This window comes from Capra hircus, chromosome 10 (genome assembly GCF_001704415.2).
Source record: "Capra hircus breed San Clemente chromosome 10, ASM170441v1, whole genome shotgun sequence".
NCBI lineage: Eukaryota > Metazoa > Chordata > Mammalia > Artiodactyla > Bovidae > Capra > Capra hircus.
In genome coordinates, this window is record NC_030817.1 from 23,695,491 (window position 1) to 23,717,279 (window position 21,789).

Below are 21,789 nucleotides of genomic sequence, written 5' to 3' on the forward strand. Positions count from 1 at the left end.
GCACATCCAGGGAGCTGCTAGGCAGTGATTTCCAACTTTTTTCTCCTTTTGGGAAACACAGAAGATGGTATTTGTACAGCATACTGGATAAACAGTCTGCTCGTGGCAGGAGGCGTCTGGCTTGGAGCTCTGGCCGCTTACGAACTACGCTGAGTGGGGAAGGGTATCACTTTCTTGCGGTACCCACCCTGCTACGAAACAGAGCAGAGCACACTCTGTTCCTGCAGCAGAGCAGAGGCCAGCCCTGGCTGTTCCGTCACAGGCATGGAGAACAGGCTGTCTTCTCCTGGCTCTCAGAAACTGAAAGCATTCCACCCAGTTTCTCCCAGCACCAGTGCATCCTGCTTCAACCAATTATCTAGGGATTATTTTTTTTTTTAAGTCAGGAAAACAATAATGTAACCTTAAAGGCTTTAGGCCCTACCAGGGAGAAAAGTGACTATTTGGTGGACAAGTCTTAGAATGACTAATTTTCCCTGCCAGGGCTGCATGAGGGCAATCTAGATCTCTTATCTCTTCTACCCAGAAGTCTGGGATCAGAGATGGACATGTCTCTTTCATCAGGAGCTTTCCCCAACCTTCCAGGCCAAGAGGGTCCCCATGTTATATGCCTTTATAACACCCCTGTACTTTTCCTTCATGGCACTGTGACAACTTGTGAAAAAATTATATATGTATTTAGAGAGAGAATTATTATTTGATTAATGTGGACCTTCCCTACTAGATAAGAATCTCCATGAAGGCAAGGACTGTGTCGGATTTGCTTACATCTTGCCGCCGCAAACAACCAGCGCGATGCATGAGATATAATAGGAGCTCAACAGTTCTTTGTTGAATGAATGAGTCTATTGTCTGATCTGTACCCTCAGTGAACAGGATCACAATCCAGCATCCAGGACAGGACACTGTGATTATGTACAAAGTTCACACATACCAGATACCCAGTGAAGAAGAGTTCCAGCTGAAATTACTGTTGGCCACCTGACCTTCATGCAGGAGAAATGAACTGCTGCCTGAGTAGTCACATCCCCCGTGGCCACTCCAGGTCAGTGGAGATGTGTTTGTTTAGGTTATGATACTAATATGTCCTTTCAAACTTCTTTTCAAATGAAAGCACTCTTGAGAGGGACGTCACATCAAGTCTGAACCCTGCTGTGAATTAGTTGACCCTATCTTTTTTTTTTTTTTTCCGGGGGTAGGATTGGGAAAGAAGTCAATAAAGGAAAGTTGAGGGTCACCCAGAAATAATCCTGGTCCAAAAGCAATGAGTCACAACTGCTCTGGACCAGGGAAAGCTTGCAGCAGGCAAGAAATGGGTGGGGACATTGCGACCCCTAGTGGTTGCTAGTGTGCAGGCGGGCGCTACAGACTGAACTGGCTCAAACCTGATGGAATCCCTGAGAAACTTAAGGGAGTTTCTGATGGGATGGTGGGCTTCCAGATGGGATGGTGGGCTTCCAGATGATATGGTAACCACTCCTTCCACTGGAAAGGCTCACACTCACCTGAGCAGCAAAGAGCTTAGCACCAAAGAGGGGCCATTTCCGGGCCACTGTCAGGTAGATGCGGATGCACTCAGGAGAGGAGCAGCCTTGCAGTGCCGCCCACTTCGTGGTCAGCTGATCTGCCAGGTGCCTGGTTTGGACGGACGGAGAGACAGGGTGCCATGTTTCTGTTGCAGCTCTGAGGTTTCTCCAACTCTGCAGCCCTCCCCACAGTGATTCCTTGCAAGACCCTGCAGCCTACCTCAGCTGTTCAGGGGCCGCCCCGTGTCTATAGCGCCTTGGGTAGAACCTGTCCAGGACCTGCTGGAGGTGATGCTGAGCTTTGGCAGAGGGTGTACCCCCAGGTCCTGGAAGGATGGGCCTCTCCAAGTCCCCGTACTCTACCTGGAATAGAAGCATGTGGAGGGACAAGTCAGGAAATTGGATGTGGAGAGGGTGTGGGTGGGGGCCTGCTGAGAGAGGTACAATAAACCATCATTTCATTCCTTTATTGGTGAGGAGGGAATGGATGGGAAAAAAACATTTCTTGTGAACAGACCCTTTATCTCAAGTTTCACAGACATCAGAGAAAAAATCTTAGGATCCAGGAATATTAAAGATTGTCAAGTTCAACGTTCATTTTGGAGCTGAAGTTAAGTGCCTTCTCCAAAGACATAGCTAATCAGTGGCAGACAACACTACAGAAATTCTGGCTTCTAATCCCAAACTATGGGATACAGGGCAGAAGATGCTGCAGATCCTACAGTATAGCAGTGTTCCGAATGTGGCCAGGGGAGTCAGATGCTTGACTCCAATTCCAGCTCTGCCATTTACCAGCTTTGAAACCACAATCAAGTTAAACTCTGTTCAGTTTACTCTCCTACAAAGTAAGGATGAGAACTAAATAGGGTAATGCTTATAAAACGCTCAGCACAGGGCCCTCTCTAGCATATTCAGTACATGTTTATTAAAGATCAACTGTTATTATTTCCCCTTCTCCAGCACATAAATCCAGACTCTTAGGGGGAACATGAAGGCATCCCAGGTGCCTTTGGCAACACAGCCTCCTAAAGGTAACAGGAAGACGAGTCGAAGCCTGAATGCACGCTCCTTTCCCCAGTTCTCACCGCGTCTGACAGCTGGCGAGTACACATTTTACAACATACCTTATCTAAGAACCATAGTACAACACTGTAGGGGCGGCAGTAAGGGATTTTTGCTTTCAGAATACAAAAGAGAACTAAAGCATAGATAAGAAAAGTAAGTTGGCCACGATCTCATAGCAGTTAGGGGGCTGGATTCAAACCTAGGCCCCTGGGCTCTATGCTCTCAGTATGTGTCTGCAGTGAGGTGCCCTACTAGGTAAGGAGTCAGCAAGGCCACCCTCTCTGGCACCTCAGAACCTGCAGAATCTTCTGGTTCCCCCTGTGTGGTGCATTCTGCCTGCGAGTCCAAGACGGTCCCCTGACCCTCCGGATTCCTGAACAGAACCTTTACCTGAGCCATCAGGGCAGCCATCTCCAGAGCCAGCTCCTTGTTGACAGGAAACCTCCCTGCCACTATCTCTCCGTTAGTTTGGGAGGCAAGCAGCAGACGCTCTCGCTCTGTCTCACCTTTGACTTGACTCCGAAAATACAGCCTACAGGAGAGAGAAAGAGAAGCCAGGACTCAACTGGAATCCTGAACGATGAGGCTGTCTCTGGATCTGTATATCTTGATTTCCAAAGAAAAAAACTTTTTTATACCATGTGTGAGTCTGTTTTCCACTGCCTCCAGAAAATTTAACCAAGCATGATACAGAGAAGATCCCTGTCCTTCCAGATCTCATAGCAACAGTAGCATGTGGTTAATTCTGAATTCACCTTTAGACTTACTGGATTAGGTGAGGGAAAGCTGGTACCTGGTGCATGCATGCTAAGTCACTTCAGTTGTGTCTGACTCTGCAACCCTATGGACTGTAGCCTGCCAGGCTCCTCTGTCCATGGGATTCTTCAAGCAAGAATACTGGATTGGGTTGCCTTGCCCTCCTCCAGGGGATCTTCCCAACCCAGGGACTGAACCCATGTTGTCTTGCATTGGCAGGCAGGTTCTTTACCACAGCACCACCTGGGAAGCCCCTTTTTCATAGTTGATTAGAGAACTGGATGAGTTAAGATTCCAAGAGACTAATGGAAATTATTTGCCTGGAGACATATCTGAGATGAAATTTTCTTACTCAGAGAGATATAAAGTCAGGATGGCTCCTGTATTTCCTGGAATTGGTACAGGAGCAATTTATTCTTTAGCCTTAAGTATCCAGTGCTCAAAATCTTCCTCTCTTAATGTAGCACATGTAGCCACCTGAGGAAGTTGGCTGGTGGTCAGGGGTGTATGTGTGTGTGTTTGCATGCATGTGTGAGTGTGCAGATACAGTACAGGGACCGAAAGCCTGAGCTGTCCAGGGTCTCACAGAGAACAGCAGAGCCAGCCTGGGCCCCCAGCTAATGACCAATAGGCAGTGTTATATCTGTGGGCCTGTCTGTGAAGGACAGGCCTCCAGTGAAAAAGCGAGGAGCTGCACCCCAGCAGCAGCCCTCATGCTCGGTGCCCCCCTTGGCAGCCCTCAGGACCTGTTCTTGTACATCAGCTTCACAACACGTGTGCCACCCTCAGACTTTCCGGTGTGCAGCTCCTTCAGGGCTTGTTCCCACTTGGAGATGGCATCACAGATCTGCAGGATGCAAAAGAGCAAAGTTAGAAAAGCCCCCGATGGGGGAAGAAGGTCCTGTCACGCCTGGACCCAGGCAGAGCAGAATGATCGTTCTCCATCCGGAGGCTGACCTGAGTGGGCTTCATGCTCCTGGGACCCACGGTGCCAGCGACTTCCTGGCAGACAGAGGCGGAGCTCTGCGTGCAGTGTGGGCAGCAAACCATGGAACACTGCCCCGCACTGGCTTAACATCTAGGCCACCTCCCGAGGCTTGGCAGGCCCCAGTCAAAACACATGGCCCCTTACCACCAGCTGCCATTCTCCTCTTCAACAAGTGTAACCAGAGGCCTACTATGTAACAAAGCCTTACAGATGCCAGGCATTTACACAGAAGGTACATGGTATAGTTCTTCCAGGCAATGGTAAAAGACTATAGAAGCCTCTGTCCTGTCACCATAAAGAAAGCAGACACTGAAGCCAAAGCCTCATCCTTATTGACTGCTCCAGCACATTCCCACCAACAGCCAGCATGCCCTGCAGCTCTAACCCCAGACCCTAATGCAACAGAGGGCGCGAATCCCACTCAAAGTCCATACAGAAGTACCATGAGGATCTGCCTCTTTATGATGGAACCTGTAAGCACAGTAGGGGCCCTGGCAGCTGAGGTGAGTGGCCAGTGTGCAATACAGCATCTGCTGGTCCAGCATTCAGTTGTCTGTCTATGCGTGTGTGTTTGGAACTGGCAGGGGGCTCTGCCCAGGTCGGGCTGATGCTGACAAGCGCCTCCCTGTCCTTCCAACACTGAGCTGAGAGGCAGCTTTTCCCCCGGAAGCTGAAAAGCCTCTTAAGGGAGGGAGGGATGTGGAGATCTCTCCAGAGACAAGAGCAGAGACAACGCTGCCTGTATGGGCTCATTTTAGGATGGCACAGAAATGCTGGCCTGGGGGAATGCCTCGGGCTAGTCTCCAACAGGCTGGGAACACAGAATCCTGAAGGCCGAGGTGGCGCAGGAGGGACTCTGTTGGCTGGGCTGGGGGCATCACCTTGGCGCTCCCCTGCAGGCAGTGCTCCAGGTCCCTGCCAGCAGGGTCGTCCGTGAAAAGGGCAAAGCCCGAACGGGAGGACTTCCTCATGCCCATCTCCTGGTTTAACCGCTGGAGGAACTCGTCCACGGTGGAGGAGCCATCAAAACCCACCACCTGCCGGGAGAGGGGCCAGTGGAGGGGTCAGGGTTCAGGAGATGGAAAGGCATGACTGAAAGAAGCAAGTGAAGTGAAAGTCGCTTAGTCTTGTCCCACTCTTCACAGCCCCATGGACTGTAGTCCGCCAGGCTCCTCTGTTCATGGAATTCTCCAGGCAAGAATGCTGGAGTGGGTTGCCATTTCCTTCTCCAGGGGATCTTCCCAACCCAGGGATCAAACCTAAGTCTCCTACATTGCAGGCAGACTCTTTACCGACTGAGCCACAGGAAGAGTGAAAGGGCGATTGCAAAGGCCAACGGAAGCTGGTTTCCATGTGGAGTGGTGAGTGCTTAAGGGAGGAGCCTGCCCACAGTGGACTGCAGTCCCACATGCTATAACCGCTTCTGGGGGGCCCTTTCCCAGGCCACTCTCGTGGTCAGTGTCTCAGCTTCCCTGTTCGTGCAGTGGGTTCAAAAGACCCACCTCCCAGGCCCCGAACACTGAAACACTTCTGCGATTCCAGCTCCTTCCTCCCTCCACACTGGCGCATATGGCCCCACCTGCCCCCTGAACCCCAGCCCTGTGCTTCGGCTGGTCTGCCTGTTAAGATCTGCTGGACCTATGGAGGCTCAGCACCCTCTGGCCCAAGGGTGTTCTCCTCTGGGTTGGTGACATGAGAAGACTCAGCTCAGGGAGCGCGGCAGCCCGGTCACCTGGTAGGTCCCGTTGGCAAAGTGCACGGGGATGCTGAAGGGCAGGGAGTGGTGGAAGGGGTTCCGCAGCAGGATGGACACCACCTCCATGCGCGACGGCCTGGCCTCCCGCTCCCCGGTCTGCAGCGTTCGCTCCACCGCCCGCTGGCAATACGTGGCGTACTGGCCAGTTTCATTTCTAAAAAGACAGGTGAAGGGAAAAAGGAACACCGGAGTCCACTCACCCCCAGCTCCCTACCAACACATAACCTGTAGGACTGAACCCGCAGCTGGGAGGCTGTGACAGGAGCCCTGAAGACTGGTCTGGGGTATTACTTTGTCTTTCGGGGTCTGTTTGCTGTAGGCTGCTGGCATGGCTAGTTTCTGCGGGAGCCCAAAAACACGGCAACAGAGAATGAAAATATGGGGACGATGTGGGGGCACTGCAGCTTCACATGAAAGCTCCACAAGATACCCATGCCTACGTGGACTGGCATGTAGAGGAGCCCAGCGTGCCTGGATCGCCACGTGCCATCAGTGTACGTGCTGATGGGCAAAGTCTCCATGGCCACCACACAAATCCCAGGGACCAGGGGCGATCTGATCCATCCTGGTCCCCCTCGGCGTCCTTCTCGGTCATGCCTGTCAGTAACACCAGAGGGGCACTGTCTTACCTGGGATCCGCATGGCGCTGGAGCTGCTGCTTGACGTACCAGAGGAAGTGGTGCTGAGGCAGGAAGAGGGGGGCGCACAGAGCCAGGAGCTGCCAGCACTGAGGGGGGAAAGAAGTGCAGGTTGAGTGCTGGTCTGCGTACCACCGCCCTCACGGTCCTGAGCTGCAGAGCCTTAAGCAGCCCCTCCAAACCACAGCCCCCAACCTCCTGTGGGCACCGGGAGGGCCAGCTCGGCTGGGCTCTGTCCAGAACTGCAGTCACACAATCTGTGTGTGGACATCCAGGAGGGGCACAGAGAAGACAGCGGGACAGCTTTGTGCCCCGAGGCCGCCTGCTGGCCGCCAGGCCCAGAGGATATGTGCCCAGTCGCCTCCTTCCACCTTTCCCACCTCCTGGGCAGCCCTGGCCCACGGCTGTTCTGCCCCAGGGACGCCCACCTGCATGAGGGAGTACTTCTGCGGCGGGCGGCAGCAGGCCTGCTTCATGAGTTGGCAGTAGATCTCGCTCTGTAGCTCGGGGTGAGCCAGGCAGACCTGCAGCGCGGTCTGCGCCAGGGACACGTGGTAGTCCACCGAGGCGGCTTCCACGGGCACGTTGATGAAGAGCTGGCAGGACTGCAGGGAGATGACAGCGGGCTCGGGCGGCTCCTTGACAACTGTCCTCTATGGCTGGGACAGACTGGGTTGTCCCCACCACCCCCTCAGAGCTCAAGGGAGGCCCTGGATCACTGCAGACAGCGCTTTTTTGGAGGGAGCATCGTTACTGCTTGAGAATATCTATGCTTACTGAGATGGCTACTTTGGAAGAGGATCTTTCCTTCTTTAAATGTTCCCATTACATAAACAAGACATATTCATTTTTCAAAAAGACAGAATATTCAGAGGGGAACAAAGAACATCCTAAAATAGGCCAGAACCTCTCAGGTCCAGAAGCAACAAAAACCTGCCCCTTCCCACTGTGCACTCCAGGAGGAGGGCAGCTCTTCATTTCAAGGGCCCAGGGGTGACATCCCAGAGCTTACAGTATCTTCCCCATAAAGGACACGGTGGGAACCCTGAGGGACCGTCTCCTATCCTCTTCAGATCCCTCCGTAAGCTACCCCCTAAACTGCCTAGGTCTCCATCACCACGGTGGGCAGAACTGCTCTGGCCAGAGCTGAGATGCAGGGCAAGGGTGCCAACCGCCAGTCTGTGGGCCTGGGGCTCAGCTCCCACTTTACCTTGAATAGCTTGACAGCCTCCGTCTGCAGGGCCTCGGAGGGCAGGGTGGTGAGGGAGGTGAACAGCCCGTCTTTGCTGTAGCACAGCATGGGGTGCCTCCAGAGAGGGGAGTCTGCCCGGAGCACAGCAGCACAGAGCAGCAGCAGTCAGCAGTGCGGAGGGAACGCGCCCCCCCGCCCCCGCCCCCGCTCTGATCTGCAGAGAAGGCAGGGCTTTCAGTCTGGACACACGGGTTGTGCTGCGTTTACACCCACAGAGCGTAGGCTGGGCAGGTGTGCACTGCATTTATTCAGGACACTCAGAAGCACAGCTTACAGGAAGGCAGCTACTGCTTTGCCCGTGGGGCTGCAGTAGGAGTGAGTGTGCAAGGCGCGGGCATCTGTGTGTGTGTGTGTGTGTGTGTGTGCATGTGTGCAAGGGAGGCCACCTCATTGCAGCGTCAGGTCTGGATAGAGGAATGTGTATCAGCCTGGAACAAATAAGCCTTGAAGCAGCAGTGGAGCAGTGTGTGTGTGCTGGGAGCCCTTAGGTCCTTAGGGTCCTGAGAATCAGTAGCAAAATACAGACTTCTAAATGCCCCAGGCTGAAGTCAGCCTGATCCTCACTTCATTTATTAACCACCTCTAACTACAGATTAACCAGCCACCTTCTTTCCTCAACCCTCTGTCTGGCCAGCAAAGTTGCAGGGAACAAAGTAAAACATTGACCAAGTGTCTGCTCCCCAGACAACTCCCCCAGATACTGAGTGGTCTCCCCAGTATCCTCACCAGAAACAAGGCCCTGGAGCATGGGACACCAATGCCCTTCTGTGGCTCAGATGGTTTCCAAACAGCTTCAGGGTATGGTCGTGCTTTCTTGGGGTTCCCAACCACCAATTACTCAGCCACCGCCCTCCAACCCAGCAGTGATGGCCACCCTTGCCTTACCTGGGTCTCCCTCACCATCCATCAGCTTTCCAATGAGCTGCTCATAGGCAGTGCCCACCTTGGCACTGCTGCCACCCGCAGCCACTGTGAGGTGGTAAAGCCACGTATCCTGGAAGTGGATGGAAAGCCAGCTGATGGGGCTGGGCTGGGGGAGAATGGAGGCAGGACCTCCAAGGGAGCTTCCCTGAAGGGGCCGAGTCCAGGGTGATGCTCAGCCTGCTTGGTTGGCACAAGCTGAGGCCATCAGTCTCTAAGAACAAAGACTTGGGATCGAATGAATATGAACCTAAATTCCTAAGCTTGTGGTCCCCTCCATCTCATGGCCCCAGTGAAGAGATGTTGGTCGCTGGGAATGAACCCAGTACAAGGAATATTCCCAAACAGGAAATACGAGTTGCCAACATGTCTAGGAGGAAAATAAATTTGAATTTTGGGAATCTCAGGGAAGAAGGAAGGAAGATGAGAATTGAAGGGTTGAGCTTTGCCATGGAGGCCCAGTCCCTCCCTCACCTTTTCATGCTTGGTGCCAATGAGGAGGTAGGTGGGGCTGTGCTCCGGGGGGTGGATCACCAGTGTGTAGTGGGAGGACAGCAACCGCCGGGTTCCTCCAGCCTCATAGTCCTCGTCTGAGTCACAGGATCGATCTACTTCCTCTATGTGCGCGTTCCGCACAGGCAGACGGCCCAGAGGTCGCTGCAGACAAGAGCCTTGCATAAATGAGAGGGCTGGCAGGGATGGAGGAGTCTCTTCTCTCTGAACCTTGGGGCTTATAGGGCTGGGGATCAAGGAGGTGGATGGATGACAGGATGGGGAAGGGGGGACAGGCCTGGAGGAGCACAGACACGCCACACAAAAACAACCTGTGGGCCTTGCACACTGGTCACACACTCGAGAGGGATCCGGCTATAGCTTTGTACTGGTTATAGGGTTTGGGGTGGGGCCTTCCATCAGGACACAGAGCCACAGGAATGTGGATTGGGGGAAGCTATTGGGAGGCCAGGAAGTACCTTGTCCTCATGGCTTCGATAGTAGTAGAAGGTTCTCCCAACAAGAGCACACCAGACCAGCTTGGAGTGGCCGTGCTTGACCTGCAGGTCAGAAGTGAACCAGCGTTATCACAATCAGATGATCCCAGAAGTAAATCTGGGACTGGCAAAGAGAAGCCACGAGGAGACAGATCTCAAAACCCCTGGTTCAACTCAGACCCTTAGGTCAATTCCAGGTCAAACTCAGATGCCACCCAGATTCTCGACTAATGGAACCAGCCCTTTCACAGCAAGGGTCCACGGCCACGACACCCCCATTCATCCTCATATGAACTGCCGTTAAAAGGCTGACCTGGCCAACCAGATGTCCTGTCCCAGGAATATGACCACAAGAAGAACTTGCTAGTCAGCAAGGACTAGAGTTGGGAGGACAGGGCCACCGTGGGCTGAAGCCCTTGGGCAAATGTAATCATGAAGTGTAAAAACAGTGCACCTGGGCAGAGGAGAGGGCTGTGAACCCAGACTGAGCAGAGAGGCAGAGGGAAAGCCCCGAGCACGGAGCTTCTCATGTATCACTCCTGACAGTGTCCTGGCCTAGTTACTGCGCTTCCCTGTTAACCTCCCCTTCCTTGGGGTCCACAAGTGCTTCTCAGCTCCCTGCAACCAGAAAGGCCCTAATTAAAATGTCTTTAGGGATTTCCCTGGTGGCCCAGTGGTTAAAACTCTGAGCTTCCACTACAGCGGGCACTGGGGTTGATCCCTGGTCAGGGAACTAGGATCTTGCATGCCAAGTGGCACGGCTAAAAAAAAAAAAAAAAAAAAATCAAAAAACATCTTTAGGGCAGCCTGAGATATTATGAGTCTTTGGCCATGCCTGCCTCACTGAGGTCACAGCTTCCCTCTGTTCATATTGAGCTGTGGTGGGTACAAGGCAGCTGTGGGGGCAACTTCTAATGACCTCAAAATGGGTCCAAGACATTCCTTTCCCCCCTCTGTCTTGAGAACAGCTGTTGCTCTAACAACCTTGATCCCTATTTTTCCAGAGAGTCATTCACCATCACCTTATGTGGCTCAGACAACAGGTAACCAGTGTGAGGAACCTTCTGCAGAAAGCTGTGTCAGGAGGGGACCCACCACCCCCTGGGACTCACTCCTGGCTCCCCTGACTCTCAGGAGGCCCACATGCCTCCCCCATCCCCCTATCCATACCTTGGTCAGCCAGCCCTTCACGGTGGGCTTGGTGCCCCCCTGAGGCAGAGCTGGAGGCCCAATGGCCTGGACCTTCAGCAGGCTCTGCAGGACACGGATCCACTCCTCCAGCAGGCTGGGTGAGTCAGCCGTCAGGTAGTAGGTTTTCTTCTCAGAGATGAGCTGGGGGGTGAGGGGGTGGGGAGAGGAGGATGGAAAAACAGGGGCCCGGTTATGAGGTGGCACAGAACTCTGGCCCACCGGGCCTTCCTTCTTCTCTTTTTTTCCATATCTCTCCTACCTTCACTCCATCTTACATCCTGCCTCCTCTTCCTCAAACCCACAAATGAGGAGCGATGCAAATGTCAGTGTAACGTCTTTCATACATGCTCATCTTGCTCCATCTTTGTTTTCAGACGAGCCATATCCAAACCCAGCACCTCTTCTATCTAAAACACCAACTGCCAGGAGCATGCTCACCTGGAATGTCTGTGCACCTTCCCCTCGAACAATCTGGCAACGGGAGTTTAGTTCCACTTGCCCTTGAGGTTTCCGGATGACATCACTCTGTAAAGAAAGGAAGGAGGGGAAAGAGGTTGGAGCCTTCCCAGAGCACACCGTTTCCCCTCAGAGCTTATTCCAGGTCACAAAGGGGAAAGTGACTCCCAAGAGTTCCTTGGCTGCGGTATGATGGGTAACTTGTTCTGGATCCTGGTTCTAAGTAAATGGAGCAATGATTAGCGACATGGGTCCTGCTGATTCAGGCCTCAAGAGTATAGCTTGAACCTTTTTAAAAATTGGGTAAGAAGCCACTAAGTTATTCCTGAGCTATAAAGCCCTTACATTCTTTCTACTATATATTTTATAGCAAGTGTCATCAACAGGTGGCCTGTATATCACCATTACCCTTTCCAGACATTATTGATCAATCAGAGCATGCCTACTCATTGAGTGGTACAGGCCCAGAATCCTTAACATGGTGCTCAAGGCAGGCACTAACAATCAACTGGAGTTGCAGAAGAGATAGGCCTTTTCAGTTTCTTTAAAATATTAACATTGAAAAAAATTAAAAAATAAAAAATTAGAAAAAAGCATTAACATTGGTCCTCCAGGGAGATCCTGCCAAACTAGGTCCCAGGATCCTGCTGCTGCTGCTGCTAAGTTGCTTCAGTCGTGTCTGACTCTGTGTGACCCCATAGACGGCAGCCCACGAGGCTCCCCCGTCCCTGGGATTCTCCAGGCAAGAACACTGGAGTGGGTTGCCATTTCCTTCTCCAATGCATGAAAGTGAAAAGTGAAAGTGAAGTCGCTCAGTCGTGTCCGACTCTTAGCCACCCCATGGACTGCAGCCCACCACGCTCCTCCGTCCATGGGATTTCCAGGCAAGAGTACTGGAGTGCGGTGCCATTGCCTTCTCCTAGGTCCCAGGATCCTAAGGCTCCCTAATTCCAAACAGCATTGGAAGGAGATGGAGGAGGTAACAAGCTTCCCTGTTAGAGCAGCCCAGATCACATGAGGGCAGCCTAGGAATAGTTCATTTACAGGACCAGGCATAAGAAGAACTCGGCTTCCGAAGGAAAAAGAAATCACCAAGCCAAGCGGTCTAGAAGTGCCCTTGACTGCTCAGGGCTTGATTTCACTCCTGGTCCCATGTGGGGCTCAGAGCCTCAGGAACCTGCCCAGGCTGCCTCTTCCACCTGCCAGACTTTCGCCCTCTGCCTGGCTTCCAGCCCCTCATGCAGTTCTGGGGTTGGGGTGGGTCCTTTTGCCTACTATCCAGGGAAGGAAGGTCTCACCGGAGACTTGTAGTACATGATCTGTCCCTGTCTCAGCACAAACCAGCGCCTCTTCCACGTTTTCACCCGGCTCCCCATTTTCAGCAAGTAGCCCGACTTCTCCAGTGACTCCTGCAGGAGTAGCGGGGTGCAGGGGGAGAAGGGGAAAAATCACTGGGGTTCCTGGACATCACACAGGCCAAAAGGGCCCAGCAGAATCACTGCTTTGTCATCAATTAAAACAAATTATTGAGTATCTACTGTGTGTGTCGGACATGACTTAGTGACTACAACAACAACAACGTGTGTTTTCAAGGAACTGCCCAGCTAAGGGTGCAGAGAGGAGTCATAAAGCATGGGTGGTCCTGCTGGCAGGGGAGACAACACATGACCGTGAGGAGGCGGTGGGTCAGGGGCCGCACAAGCGAGAGGCTGGCCAGGTGAGGCTTCCAGCAGGAGCCAGACCTGAACCAGCCTTGGAAGGAAATCAGCCTTTCCTTCGAGATGAGCCCAGAGGAGGAAGGAGGCCATTCCAGGCAGCAAGGAAGAGAGGGAGAAGTTTGGGGAACATGAGCTGAGTGGGGGAGGAGAGTGGAAAGGGAAGGACAAGCCAGGGCAGCACAGCGGTGTGGAGCGAGGGCTGGGGGACGAGCCACCTGGATTCACTGCCGGCTCTGGAGCACAGCAGCACACCTGAGGCTCAGGCTTCTCATCCGCAAGCTGGGGTAATAAGCCTGAAATGACCGTGAGGACAAATGAGACACTGCATGCAGAGCCCTGAGCACGGTGCCCGGCACACTAAGCACTCAATAAATACATTGTTAGCACTCAGCAACCCCGGTCAGCGTGGCGCTAAAGAGGCAACACGTGTAAACTCCTCCTGCCCCACTGGGCCCCCTGGGCTATAGTGATGGGGTCTGAGTGCACCTGACCTCCTAACTGCATACCCCCCGCCTACTCCCCGAGGCCTCACATCATCAGTGGCAGCCCCCAGGCCCCGCTGTCCCTTTGCCAGTCCCAGGGACGCCACAGCTGCTGCCTGGGTCTTGTGCTGGCGGTCCGCTCCCACCCAGCCCTGCCTCGGCCCCGTGGGGTGGGAGCGGAGCTCCCAGCTCACCCCGCCTGGGCCCAGCCCGTCGGTGGAATAGGATGAGGTGCGCTGCAGTTTGTGCTCAGGCTCAGAGTAGTCACTGTCCAAGGAGCAGGCATCCGGGGGAATGGCGTAGTCACCCTCGGAGCTCAGTGAGGACATGGAGACGCCTATCCAAGGGAAGAGGAGTCCAGGCCTGGGTCCACACCCTCCCGGCTAGCCCAGCCCAGGAACTGCAGGGCCTTCCTCACCCACCAAGGACCCCCAAGTAGGACCCCCCATGGGAGGAGAGGAGGTGCCCGCCATTGTTTCATACCCCTCCCACCCCCCTCCTCCCTACCTCTCTTGATGGCCCGGGGGCTGCCTAGTCCACTGGTCTTCCTGGACTCAGAGCAGGGGACTGAAGTTCGGAAGCTCGCCTGGGAACTGCAGTCATCATCGGACCCAGAGGACTCATCCACAAAGGGCACTGTGCTGATCTGCGTGGCTTTCTGCAAGACAGGCCCCCTCCCCACTGCAGCTCCTGCTGCAAAGCAAGCCCCCACCCACCTGCACTTTCACTCCAGCTCCATGTGCCCCGGGTGTGGCCAACACAGCCTGTCTAGCGCATGGGGACGCCTCCATCCAGCTGGGACACCCAAAAGACAACTGTCCCCTCCCGACCTGATCACCTTGCCCCTGCATCCTCACCTCCATGCTTCTCTCTCCCCCACACACCACGTGATCCCCAGGGGAGCTGCCCCACTGGGGCTGAACACCTGGCCGCTGGGACCCTTGCTCCCTGCCACTAGGGGGCCAGAACACCACACCAACGGCCAAGGGTGAGACCGGAGCTTTAAAAGTGGGTGGGGATGACAAATCCAGAGATCATGGTAAAAATTTTAAAAGACCAATTACTTCAATGTTGGGGCAACTGTGTGGAAAAGGATACTCTCTATAGTGTGATAAAATCTTTTTAGAAGGTTATTTGGCACTACCTGTCAAAATTTAAAACATACATATTATCTACCCATAAATTCCACCTCTAGAACTAGGTCCTACAGAAATATGTATATATAAGGGCACAGAGAAGTATTTGCAAGGTGATGTTCATTGCAACATTGATTTTAGAGAAAGATAGAGATGACCCACACTGTGAATCAGGGGAGGACAAGTTAAAGTCGTTATGGGGCATCTATACCAGGGATACTGGACAGCCCTTAAAAGGGAGGCAGAGCTGTGCTGCCTGTGGAGGCGGGGCCGGGAGACCTGACACATGGCTGGGTGCAAAAGCAACAGGCAGACTGACATGTACGATGTCATCCTCTGTGTGTGTGCATCTAAGAGAGGGACAGAAAATTTGTAAATGTGTCAGAGAACATTACAGAATAAACACCAAACCATCAGTGATAGTTGCCTCCAGGGTTAGGAATAAGGAAAAAGCAATGTAAGAGGAAATTTCACTTTGGGCTTTTTATCCTTCTACAAACAAGTTTTACAAAGTATTACTGTTATGATCTCAGAAAACAGTAACAAAAGCAGACCAAAAAGTATATGAAAACATCATGTTGCAGCAATATCTGATTTTTGTTAAAAATATATATATAGAGAAGGACTTCCCTGATGGTCCAGTGGTTAAGAATCCATCTTGCAATGCAGGTGATGTGAGTTTGATCCCTGGTCAGGGAACTAAGATTCCACATGCTATGGAGTAACTAAGAGTCTACGTGCCACAATGAAAGCTGCCACACGATGCAGCAAAAATTCCATGTGCTGTAACTAAGACCCGAGGCAGCCAAATAAATAAATGTTTTTTTTTTTTTAATGTAGAAAAGTTATGGGAGTATATATGGGAATACATGTTTGAACACAAAAAAAGTTCAGGATGGAATATCCCACTGGTCTCTGGGACAGACGTGTGAAAAGATGAGAAGAGGTGGAGCAGGCATTGGTTTAACCTCTAACTTTTTACTTTGCCCTCCATCATAATGATTCACATTTTTGTAAATGTAGAATTTTTCTAATAAAAACCTAATAAAGACATTTCTGTGCACCAGAAACTCATATAGTGTTGTAGGGGAATTGGATGAAGGTGTGTAGCATAATAGTTTGACTTACATACATCACGAAATGGTTACAACAATAAGCTTAAAAAACATCCATTATCTCATATAGATATAAAATTTAAGAAACAGAAAAAAAACCTTTCCCTTGTGATAAATGATTCTTGGGATTTACTCTTTCGTGTATTAACATATAACACTGTAAATTATATTTATCATATTGTGCATTACATACTTAGTTCTTATAACTAGAAGTTTATACCTTTGATCACCTTCATCCAATTCCCCCACTTGAGTAACCACAAGTCTGATCTCTTTTTTACTATGAGTTTCTTTGTTTTTGAAGTATAATTGACCTACAACACTATATTATATGAGTTCCTGGTGCACAGCAATACCTTTATTAGGTTTCCATTACCTCAATAAAATTGGAAGAAAAATTAAAAATAGATTTTAAAAAATCTAAGAAAGATAAATAAAATGATATATGGTGGGGATGGGGGAGTGGAGCAGGCACTGAGCTGCCTGCCCAGAGTTACATGTGTATTCAGAGGCCTGACCCTAGAGCTTGACTCCAGCCACCCCCTGCAGATACGGGTGATGGTCAGGAGGTGAAGGGAAGGCCTTTCTGGAGGAGGACAATCCCTCTTCCAACAGCGGCTTCTTACCCCCTTCAGGGCTGTGTAGACAGGCACGGTGACATTCTTGTAGACAAGGCCAGAGAATGGCCCAGGTGATGCCAGGGCAGGAGGGCTTGAAGCTGGAGGGGCAGGAGAGAGGAATGAGATTCACTCCGGTGACATAACCCAGGAAGGGGTGGGAGGGAGGCAGAGACCTGAGCGGCGTCAGGAGGAGAGAGAGCCGCATAGACAGCATTCCCTGAAACAAACAGCACTCTAGACAGGCCGGAAAGACCGGTGACAGATAGCAGGATGAGGGCCAAGGTCTTCCTCAGTCCCACTCTTGCCAAGGTGAGTTACACGCCATGTGACTACTAGGCGCTCGCATCACTGTGGGGTCGCTGTGGCGGGTGACTCCGGAGCCACACACAGCAAGGGGTGGCGGCTGCTTCCGCCCACAGTCCCTGCACTGCGGCAGGGAAGGCCAGCGCAGGTGGACGGCTGCTGGAGGCCCCGCCTCCAAAACCCCTTCCATCTCTGTAATTGGCTACAACTCCGTTCACGCCCACTCCCACCCTACACTTGAAGAGCAGAACCCTGCAGCTTCCTTCTCCCTCCAAGGGAGCCCTGGCCACATGCTTTCACCTGAACCTCACCTGTTGTGGGAAGGAATGGGCTGCAGGTGACCTGGCCTGGGCGTAGTTCAGAGTCCTCTCCTCCGCGCATGCCCACCCTGCCCGCCACAGGAGCCACTTGGGACTCACCGCAGCTGGTGGCATTACTTCTGACAGGCACTTCAGACAGCCGCATGCCGGACGTGGCCACAGCGTAGATCCGGCTCTCCTGGAACAGGGCAGTGGCAGGGGGTCAGGGCCCACGCACCCCACCCACTCCTGTGCCCATCCCGGCCCTTGGCTTTGGAGGCGGGCAGGCCTGGGTCCACATTCACGCTTAGCCTCCAAGGGTAGGGGTGGGGGGATCTGGGGCAAGTTAACATCATTTCTGGACCTCACCTTCCTAGGCTCTAAATGTGGGCTTCCCTGGTGGCTCAGTTGGTAAAGAATCTGCCTGCAATGCAGGAGACCCAGGTTCGATCCCTGGGTCAGGAAGACTCCCTGGAGAAGGAAATGGCAACCCACTCCAGTATTCTTGCCTGGGAAATCCCTATGAACAGAGGAGCCTGGCGGGCTATGGTCCATGGGGTCACAAGAGTTGGACACGATTTAGTGACTAAAACCAACCAACCAAAATGGGTGTAATAAATAATACCTTTCAGGCTGTTGTGACAATCAAATATTATCAACAAAAACATCTAATGCCTAGAATACAGCCAGGGCTCATCAGGTGATATTTATTCCCCTCCTCGCTGCGGCCCTTCCCCTTGGGGCAAGAAGTTCAGGAGGAGAGGGGACCAGGACCTGCTTCTCTGCATCTTAGCACTCTAGAAGCTGGGGCACTGACAGCGAGGAGGTGAGAGTCCCAGGGCAAGGACGTGCCCTTTTGTAAGCCAGTTAGAAAACTGAGACATCTTTTTTCCCTACGGCAACAATGTCAAATCATCGTACAGAAGACAACAGGAATGCCCACCCCAACTCTTCCCTTGCCCCTCAGGGTTCCCTGCTTCTGAAGCAGGCCCACAGGCCTGGGGAGCTTTCCTTAGGGTCCAGATCCCTCCCAAACAACCCAGAAGTCCCACTTATCCTTTTCCATATCTCTTTTTCCACTCAAGGTAAAGGGAAAACAAAGGCCCCTTCAGGTGACATGTGAGGCACAGGGACTGGGAAAGGTTGTTGGCCTGGTTCTTGGGGTTGGGGTGGGAAGCGGGGTGGATGCTACATCAAGGCCACTCCAGAGAGGAGTGGCAGTGCTGGGGCACGTGCAGGAGGGAGGAATGGGCTGGCAAGGGCTGGGATGAGAGCCTGCGGTGCCTGCAGGCAAGGGAAGGGAAGTGATGGGCAGCAAGAAGGGATTACGGGGCGGGGGAGGCACTGGGCTGGGGCAGGGAATTCTCTGCTTATGTAGGGCAGATAAATTGGGTCCAAAAGGTACAATCAGGCCTAAAAAAGATTATTCCTGCCAGTAGTGGTTGTGGAATTCAACTACAGATAGGCCTCTGACTTCACAGACAGAAAGTGAAACTTGTCGGATTTAGGTTAAACAAATGCAAGAGTGTTTCATAGAAGGTTACCTGATACCTAACTCAGACTTCCCAGATGGCACTAGTGGTAAAGAACCCGCCTGCCAATGCAGGAGACACAGAAGACGTGGGTTTGATTCCTGGGTCAGGAAGATCACCTGGAGAAGCAGATAGCAACCCACTCCAGTATTACTGCCTGGAGAATTCCATGGACAGAGGAGCCTGGTGGGCTAACAGTCCATGGGGTGGCAAAGAGTGGGACACGACTGAACCAACTGAGCACATAGTACACAATGGCTAACTCACAAGGTTATTTTGCAGACTATCAGAAAAAGGAACTCTAAATCAGCAAATAAGTCCATCTGACTCCCTCAGATTGAGAAACGGCCTTCTCCCAATTTTCAGTCTCAATTTTTCCCCTGTGGTTACTGCCCAGCTGGTCCCACCCAAGAACAGATGTTGGGTTTTATGGCCATTATGGTTCCCTAAAGTGACAAGAGTGATCCTGTCTCACGGATGGAAGGAGCTGGGCCCTCTTGCCAAATGCTCCCTGACTGTCCACCTCTGCTTTAGGACTCTAAAGCATCTGGATTTACAAGATAGCAGTGAACAAGAGGAGGAATGGTTCTGGTGGTATTCTAACCTCCCATGGCCCCTGCCCTATTTCCAACAACCTCTCCCCTTGCTGTGAGCCACTGCTGCAACTACTCATCAAATACACATTAACACACTTAATCCTCAGGGCAACCCTGGAAAGCAGGTACTGTTGCTGCTGCTGCTAAGTCGGGTCAGTCGTGTCCACTCTGTGCGACCCCATAGACGGAAGCCCACCAGATTCCCCATCCCTGGGATTCTCCAAGCAAGAACACTGGAGTGGGTTGCCATTTCCTTCTCCAATGTATGAAAGTGAAATGTGAAAGGGAAGTCGCTCAGTTGTGTCCGACTCTTCACAACCCCATGGACTGCAGCCTACCAGGCTCCTCCAACCATGGAATTTTCCAGGCAAGAGTACTGGAGTGGGGTGCCATTTAAGCAGGTACTACGATCCCCACTTTACAGAAAGGGGAATTGAGGCACAGAGGTTCAGCAGCTCATGCTAACTCACAGAGCTAGTGATTCAATCCTTGTTTGATCCTAGGTGCTCTTAGCCACCACACCGCACCTCCTTGGAGAGGCACAAAGATTACACGAGAAAACAGGCACGCAGCTTGGCTGTGGCCCAAGCTCAGGAAACAGCTGGCCACCATCTGATCATCATAAATCTTTGCTCCACCCCTTGTGGGTGGGGTGGTCTGGGCACCAAAAAAGTGGTCATATCATCAGCCAGGCCCCTCTGTCCTGTCCCTGAGGGAGCTTCTTACCCAGGATGGAAAGCGGTGCAAGGGGGGTGTGGGTGGTTTGTTCTCCAAATCCACTTCCTCCAGCTCTGTTCCTTGGGCCTCCTTCTTCCCCACGGGGGGTTGCTCCTCCATCTCCATCTTCTCTGGTTCCTCCCGGGGCTCAGCTCTGACCACCCCCTTGGGAAGGCTGGGGGGGTGGAAGGCTGAGAGGGTCCCCACTTCAATGCACACCACATGGCTGAAGTGCCCAGGGCCTGCCTGAGGCTGGCTGTGGTGCCGCTTGGCCAGCTGGATGCTGTCCCGGAGGGTGCTGGGAGCCCGGGCCTTTGGCAGGGTCAGGCTGCAGCCGGGGCCACCTTCCTTGGCAGAAGTCTTCGTCCGAGGGAGCGTCCCTCCCTGAGCAGTGACCAGGCCCTCACCCCAGGAGGCCAGACCATGCCTGGGGGTGCGAGGCGTCAGGCACAGCTGGCCAGGAGAGCCCTGTCTTCCCAAATGAAGTGGAAGGGTCTTGGCCTCTGATGTTGCTCCAGGGTGGACTGTCCGGGAACTAGAATCCTCCACAGGGCTTCCTGCTTTAGGAACAGAGTCTTTGCTCTGCAGGGCACCTGGAAAAGGTGCAGGGATAGCTGCCTTCAGGGCACCCTGGGCCGGAGGACCACTGTCCTGCCCCACTGGCTGGGCTCCTGGTCCTGAAGGGACAGACTCCCGCTCTGTGGTTCCCTGGGGGGCCACCAACAGCTTCCCTGAAGGTGACATCTGAAGAGCTGTGGTTGGGGCAAATATAGGCATATTAAGAGCTTCCCCAATTCAGCCACTACCCACCACATATACAAGCACCCCCCCCCCCCCACACCCCCCCCCCAGTCCACTACCCCCACATACCCCCCCCCCCCCACACACCCCACCCCCCATCCACTACCACCACATATACAAGCCCCCCCCCCCCCACCCCCCACCCCCCCCACCCCCACAACACCCCCCCCCCCCCACCCCCCCCCCCCAGTCCACTACCCACCACATAACACCCCCCCCCCCACACACCCCACCCCCACCACCCCCCACATAGCACCCCCCCCCCCCCACACCCCCCCCCCAGTCCACTACCCACCACATAGACAAGCACCCCCGCCCCCTCCACACACCCCACCCCCCACCCTCCCCCCAAGCCCCCGCCCCCTCCACACACACCCCACTCCCCAGTCCCCGCACAGGCTGGCCCACTTACCTTCCAGTGCACATTGAAGGGCTCCCACCTGCTCCACCAGGTGCTGATTACAGCTTTTCAGGTGCTGATTCTCCATCTCAAGCTAAAGAAAAATGAAGATTTAGAATACTCAAGCCTATAGGTTTAGACAAATAATTCAAAACGAGATTAAAATCCTTCTCAAAGATTAAATCCTCAAAAAAGAACCCATGGTGCCCTTAACTCAATCCACTGATGACTCTTCTGGGAGCCCTGACCTCTGCCTTCCCCTCTGGGCTCCCTGGTTTTGGTTGGGACAAGATTCTATTCGGGAGCCCTCGGGCTTTCTTTCCTAGGTTGTTTTAACGTTTCCAAAAAATGGTGAAATATAACACAAAAAACGCATTCCACACCAATGAATATCTTAACAAATGATTGTGAAATGAACAATCATGTGACCGCCACACAGGTTAAGAGAGAGGTATCTGCCAGCACCCCAGGCAACTGAGACTCATCCCTCCCCAGCCACACCATCCTCCCTGCCCACCGAGGAGACAAGTCT

General features: G+C 52.9%; 1 protein-coding gene across 3 annotated transcripts in view; it reads right to left on the reverse strand.

The window, feature by feature from the left end:
- Positions 1 to 21,789, reverse strand: part of PLEKHH1 (pleckstrin homology, MyTH4 and FERM domain containing H1) — a 58,342-nt gene that overhangs the window by 3,813 nt on the left and 32,740 nt on the right. For 2 of the 3 annotated variants that reach the window (XM_018054048.1, XM_018054047.1), the window contains exons 6-26: positions 21,270 to 21,351; positions 20,066 to 20,808; positions 17,332 to 17,410; positions 16,616 to 16,707; positions 14,246 to 14,396; positions 13,933 to 14,075; positions 12,837 to 12,947; positions 11,521 to 11,607; positions 11,062 to 11,223; positions 9,874 to 9,954; positions 9,377 to 9,559; positions 8,867 to 8,975; positions 7,940 to 8,052; positions 7,158 to 7,334; positions 6,721 to 6,818; positions 6,068 to 6,245; positions 5,217 to 5,372; positions 4,094 to 4,194; positions 2,982 to 3,123; positions 1,747 to 1,889; positions 1,506 to 1,635 (exon numbers count right to left, since the gene is read on the reverse strand). In XM_018054048.1, coding sequence (XP_017909537.1) covers positions 1,506 to 1,635; positions 1,747 to 1,889; positions 2,982 to 3,123; positions 4,094 to 4,194; positions 5,217 to 5,372; positions 6,068 to 6,245; positions 6,721 to 6,818; positions 7,158 to 7,334; positions 7,940 to 8,052; positions 8,867 to 8,975; positions 9,377 to 9,559; positions 9,874 to 9,954; positions 11,062 to 11,223; positions 11,521 to 11,607; positions 12,837 to 12,947; positions 13,933 to 14,075; positions 14,246 to 14,396; positions 16,616 to 16,707; positions 17,332 to 17,410; positions 20,066 to 20,808; positions 21,270 to 21,351 — 3,261 coding nt within the window. The remainder of the gene's footprint in view (positions 1 to 1,505; positions 1,636 to 1,746; positions 1,890 to 2,981; positions 3,124 to 4,093; positions 4,195 to 5,216; positions 5,373 to 6,067; positions 6,246 to 6,720; positions 6,819 to 7,157; positions 7,335 to 7,939; positions 8,053 to 8,866; positions 8,976 to 9,376; positions 9,560 to 9,873; positions 9,955 to 11,061; positions 11,224 to 11,520; positions 11,608 to 12,836; positions 12,948 to 13,932; positions 14,076 to 14,245; positions 14,397 to 16,615; positions 16,708 to 17,331; positions 17,411 to 20,065; positions 20,809 to 21,269; positions 21,352 to 21,789) is intronic. The other variant, XM_018054049.1, reaches the window with a different exon arrangement.